Here is a 6,000-nt window from a genome sequence, read left to right as displayed (position 1 = left end):
CTCAAATCAATCACTTTACAGAGAAGACGAACTGTGAAAATTCACCTTCCACAGTCAAAAAAGCTGAATTCCTTACAGGTTACACACACACACACACACACACACACACACACACACACACACACACACACACACACACACACACACACACACACACACACACACACACACACACACACACACACACACACACACACACACACACCCTGTTGAATACTCAAGATTTTTCTAAGTTCCTTTTCCCGTGATATGACTATCTGAGTATGTTTCATTAGAAGGAGCATTGTTTGAGTCCAAAGTGACCTGCCTTTGATACCCGGAACAGTGTGTTGGACAATGCAGCCAGTTAGAGGGGAAACATTGCTCAGGGCCGCCACCAAAGGAAGCTGGCCCAGACACTCTCATTTAGCCTGCTACATTTCCATCTGGCTGCTTGATTGTCCCCTTCCTGTGCTTGTTTGAGTGAACTCAGTCAAAAATAGCCTTTTAGTAGGGTTTACTCTGAGCTGGCTTTCTCCCCTGTCTAAATTTGGATTTTCACAATTCACTTTACACAAGTTTTTTCCCCAACCCGATTCTACTAGTGGCTATACACAAACCTTGGCAGATAAAGACAAATAAAAACGTCTGATTGGGAAAGTGTTTCCTTATAAGACACAAATTCCTTTTCCTTGACGAGAATACTAGTAAATTATTAAGTAAATAATTGGAAACAAAATCTATTGTTAAACTTTGTTCCCTGTTGGAGGTTCATCATATATGGTTATGGCTTTTATTGTCTTCCGTTTTATCTTGGTGTCCTATTTTCATGATGGTTTGTCACACGCTTTGCCTGAAAATAATCTTGAGTAATTCTGTACACTAGGAAGCATTAATGACAAAATAAGAAAGAATCAAAGTTAGGTTAAAGTAAAGGGAAAAAAAATTAAAGGATTATATTAAGATTACACTTTTTTTTCTTTTTTTTTTTTTAAACATAGCTTTGCTTCTCCATCATGAGAGTGTGGCACAATGGAATATGAATGACGACATGGGGAACAAACTGCACAGTTGTCACAAGATTCTTTATGATGCATGAAAATATGTAGCGCTATATTTCTCCACCCACTAACCAGTGAAAAGGGGAAAGAGATGATACCACAAATAGATCTGTCAGTCTGTCATGTGGAGTCACCACGTTTTGACTCAGAAAGTCCTTGTGTACTGTAGGTATCACTGACCCCTTGCAGATTTTATTTAGAAGATGTAAAACTCTATAAAAAGGTATGGAAAATAATGTCAAAACTGCTGTGCCCAAGTTGGAAAATCTTTGTTCGACAGAGAAGCTTTAAATTTATATTGTATCTTGTTATTTCAATTTCTTCTCCTTGCTAGTATTTAAGTATTTCATTATATATACATTGTATATTCAACAGCTCTAGTCACTAGTTGATAAGAATTTCAAGTTTCAACTCCCTGTTATCAGTGTACTTACAATGTAACTAGCATATGGTTTATCCAGAAAAGCTAAGGGCACTTTTATAACTTTATATGAAGGAGTCAGTCATAGTCCAGATCTGCTGAATCATTCAAAGGTCATTTTAAAATGCACCAACAATCTGTTTAGTTATGTTGAGATGAGGGGGACATTGCCTCTGTTAAACACAGGGGCTCTAATAATGTCATCATTTCACAGTACTTTGTGTCCGTCAGCTTCTTCCAAATACTTCTGAACTCCAATAGCAGACACAAACACCCCTTCGCCCTAACCACACACATCCTGAATGACCATAAAGCCTTTCAAGGCTTGTGAAGCAATTCACTGAAACTGTCACATGTGTTGCTCAGAAGTGAGGAAGTAGGCAAGGGAGTCTCCTCATCCTAGCACAAGTCTCATCTCATTGGCTGGGAGGTGTGATGTCACATGTGGACTACCCTATAAAAATGCTTTTCTGTCTCCCAGAAGGCAGACGAGCCGAGAGCTGACTCACTTACGACAGGGAAGACAGCCCTGTAACATACTTGACACACTTGACAAAGCCGTTGGAAATATTCACATCTTATCATGTGCAGAGGACTTGAACTGCTGCCCATCACTTGCCTGGAGAGGTGAGATCCACCAGAGTTTTCAAACATTTTTCCCTTGTTGGAAGAGACGTTATTTTTCTTGCACTTCTGGAGTATGACAGAGCTCTTTGTAACATTTTCTTCTTCATCATCTTCACAGGGCAAAAGAGCTGAAAGCTTTGTTTGGAAGTTTTCTACACAAGACAGATCACAGCATCACTGGGCAGTCCAAAAGAAAGTAAGGCCAATATTCAAATAGTATCTCAGCCTTGTCGGTAAAATTTCACTGGATGATTGTGACTTTTGGTACTTTTCCTGATGAAGTTTTTCTGTTGCTGCAGGTTTAATGTTGACGAGCCTCTGAAATGGAAGGAGTCGTTTGACAAACTGCTGTCCAGCCAAAGTAAGTACACTTCACACATTGCGCTTACTGTAAATTTGTTACCATCATTCCAGCTGTTTTCAGCTTACTTTCAGATGTTTAACCATTGTATTCCTTGGTCCTCCTGTTTCCAGATGGACTATGCTTGTTCAGAGCATTCCTCGTCTCGGAGTTCAGTGAAGAAAACATTGCCTTCTACTTGGCTTGTGAGGACTACCGCACATCCAAGCCCTCAAAACTGGCTTCTAAAGCAAAGAAAATTTACAATGAGTTTATAGGGTCTGATGCGCCACGAGAGGTAAATATAAATATCATATAGCTAAAATCTGACAAATTAGGATTCTTTTTGAGGCTCTTTGCTTGTTTTATCTTCCTGTGAAATACTCATCGGGACCTCTCTCCCTCTCTTGTCACTCTATAGGTAAATCTAGACCATGTGACGAAGGCAGCCACAAAGGAGAATATAGAGCATCCCAGCCAATCCACTTTTGACGTAGCCCAAGCCAAAATCTACACCCTGATGGAGAAGGACTGCTACCCTCGCTTCCTCAAATCCTCCTCATACCTGGAGCTCAGCAGAATGACCATGACAAGCGAATAGACTTCTGAAAATCTGTAATCAGAAGCTGGGATCCCTCCCCAAAGGGACACAAGCTTAGTAACGCACGGTGGACAAATGGTTCAGATGGAGCATATACCTCAGTCCAAGGAGTATCATGTCTTGTTGGATGTTATGTGGACCCGAGGTCCCACACAGGGCCCAGTCTGGAAGCTAAAGGGCACTGTGGCTGCGAGAAGAGAAAAACACAGACTGAGCTGTGGGCAACGTCTGCCTCTGAAAGACTGACATGCACTGTATATACAGAGCTGCTGTGGACAGCAGCCACAGTGGGATTAATTGTAAAATGCAGAGACGGAAATGAGTTTTACACAACAGAACTACCACTGGGAGAGATGTCTCTCTGTAGCATTACTGTCTATTTATTATTTATTTATTAAAAGTTAATTTTATTAAGTTAATGTCTGTGGTGAAATTAGTTGGAAACTGATTTATATTTTGTGTTTGTTTTGTTTGTTTTTTTTTTAATCTGAAGTACTGTATGTGAAACAAATGCATTCAATAAAAGATTGCCATTTTTCTCAGTCACAAAGTGAGTTTTTTTCCATGGAAAAGTCACTAGCAGAGATAGTGTATGTGGTTACTGAGGGCATGAGAAATGACAGAACACTTGCTCACGTGCGTTGCAAAATAATCTGTGGCCTCAGTGGTTCCATTTCACAAGTAGGTGACTGGATGACTTTTTCTGGGCTGACAGTGAATGGAAGATATTAGGGGAGTGTGTTGTGTGTGACCATATGAAAGTATGTCACTTCTAGCACTTAGAGGCCTAGAAAACAAGAAACTATTTTCAACCCATGGTAAGATCCAAAGGGTGAGGTTATTTTTGGCAATTGTTACTTTCACAAGATTACAGCAGCTCCTTTATCCAGACATAAGAATGGCTTCAATGAAAAATATGTCCGTTTATTAATCGCAGGTGGGGAACCTGTCACAAACAGGATTTTCAAGTCTGACAGGTCATCATACTGAACAGGTGAGAAGAATGCATTTGTGTAGTTTATGAACCACCTAGCAACTGAATTAAAAAAAAAAAATAATTCCAAAACTTAAACTTAAACAAATACGGGGGGAAAATACAAGTATATAATAATAAGTATAAAACAACTCTTTTTCTGGTAGTAGTTAAGAAATATTGCATTATTGAGCTACTAGGTGAATGTTTTTTTGGGGAAAGCCTCCTATTATCCACCAATCATAGATTAAATTAGCTCTCTGTGCTCAGAGCAAATAAAATGAATTTCATCTATGATAGGAGGATAATTGGTGGCTAATCTATATGATGATGGGCAGATTCTGAAGGAGTTGTATTGGGATGCTTTTAAATAATAATGTGTGTGTGTGTGTGTGTGCTTGACCAAATAAAGATAATTTTTCTAGGAAGCATCATCTGAGCTTGAGGGCCGGTTGCCTTGGAGACAGCAGGCACCTTTTGGGCACCTCCACAGGCAGGGCTGTTTACTACCTAATCAGCCGTTCAGCCTGTGAGTCACAGCAGCTCCCCTCCCCTCCCTCCATTGGCATCGCTGCCTCCTTGCTTCTCTCCCACACTCTCCTTACACCACAGCTAACTCCTGTTCAAACACTCAGCCCATAAAGAGATTACAGTAAGGGCCAAGTCATTAACACCGCTCTCAGACTTGTAGAAAAATGTTCCTCTCCTCTTTCTTTCACCCTAAACCTGAACATACATTAGCCAAGATTAAGTATCCTTGATGTGTTTTATTCTTTTCTACTCAGAAAACTGGAACTTTTTTCACAGGCTTCTGCCATTGGCTCTTTTGCTGTTCCATCTGATGTTACCCATATTGTTGTTTGTGTGTGTGTGTGTGTGTGTCGCGCTCTGTTTGGGCAGATGTTCATGATTTATTTCTAAGTTTAGATGCACTGGAAAAAAAAAAATAAAAAAATCATACGTTGGAAAAGAAGAACATTAGGAGACGTGATCAGGCTCAACTACACATGGTTGGACAGCACTTTTACATGCTCTTTGTTTTTGTGTATTCACACTGTATTCTCAAAAAAGCGTATTATCAGAAGGGTAAAGTGTACTATTAAAAAAAAAGGGTAACGAGAGTTAGATATATTCAGGCTCTCAGTGGAAATAGCTTTAGCTTAAAAATATTTAAGGAAAAACTTAACAGCTGAATGATCACAGCCTGTTGCTTTATTGTTTCTATTCTAATTGAACACAGGGAGGAACATGATAGTCTATTATGTTGCAAAGCTTAGCATTTTTGCAGGATGTGTGCAGTCTTGAGCAAATGGGTGGACAAAAGAGCCTGAACTTGAAACAAGTAAATAATAGGTGAATCATATTGGATGGAATGAACTCGGAGTGTGGCTGGGCTTAAAACTAATTTCCCTCTATTTTTCAGAACAATCAGTAATCACACCATGTTAGATACAATATGAGATGGAATGTGATGCACATTTTAGCACCATCTGTGGAGACGTCTATATTCAATCCTCAAAGAAATCATTTTACTGCCTTGAAGACACCGCAGAAAAAAAATTGTCGTGGATAAAAATCTTACTTGGTACAAGCATCAACCATATACAACAATAATATTGCTACAAAAGTAGCAATGTTATTATTGTACTGGATTATGATTTGACAGTATCATTAATGTCGGAGGTAACTTTACTTTGAGGACCGTAATGAGCATTTACAAGCAATAAAGACATATTAACTAAATTATTTATACCAGACCAAAATGTGGTTGTGAATGAATGTAGACACATTTCTAATTCTTTGTATGAAGACATTTTGTATTGTGTTTTATTATATTGTCATCTATTATACATTTATACAGCAACCAAAAACAAATCATAAAGTTTTTATCACTGTATCAGCGCATTGATTGAAGCATGAACTGAGCTCGAGGTCTTTGATGTACCTTTAGAGGTATTATAATAAACATTATGTAGGTAATAAGAATAGATAGCGGGC

General features: G+C 38.9%; 1 protein-coding gene across 2 annotated transcripts; it reads left to right on the top strand.

Annotated features, from left to right (window-relative positions):
• The first annotated feature begins 1,958 nt into the window (after window positions 1-1,958).
• Window positions 1,959-3,484, top strand: LOC115057752 (regulator of G-protein signaling 5-like). 2 transcript variants are annotated; one of them, XM_029524948.1, is made up of 5 exons: window positions 1,959-2,088; window positions 2,207-2,284; window positions 2,388-2,449; window positions 2,563-2,726; window positions 2,850-3,484. In XM_029524948.1, the coding sequence occupies exons 1-5, from the start codon at window positions 2,045-2,047 to the stop codon at window positions 3,027-3,029; spliced, it is 528 nt and encodes a 175-aa protein (XP_029380808.1). In that variant the 5' UTR covers window positions 1,959-2,044; the 3' UTR covers window positions 3,030-3,484. The 2 variants fall into 2 exon arrangements, with proteins under 2 accessions (XP_029380808.1, XP_029380809.1); XM_029524949.1 differs by having other exon boundaries at window positions 2,045-2,088; window positions 2,207-2,265; window positions 2,378-2,449.
• The last annotated feature ends 2,516 nt before the right edge of the window (window positions 3,485-6,000 follow it).

Source organism: Echeneis naucrates, chromosome 17, assembly GCF_900963305.1.
Source record: "Echeneis naucrates chromosome 17, fEcheNa1.1, whole genome shotgun sequence".
NCBI classification, from domain to species: Eukaryota; Metazoa; Chordata; class Actinopteri; order Carangiformes; family Echeneidae; genus Echeneis; species Echeneis naucrates.
Note: the sequence above shows the minus strand (reverse complement) of the source record. Positions and strands in the feature narration are given on the sequence as shown.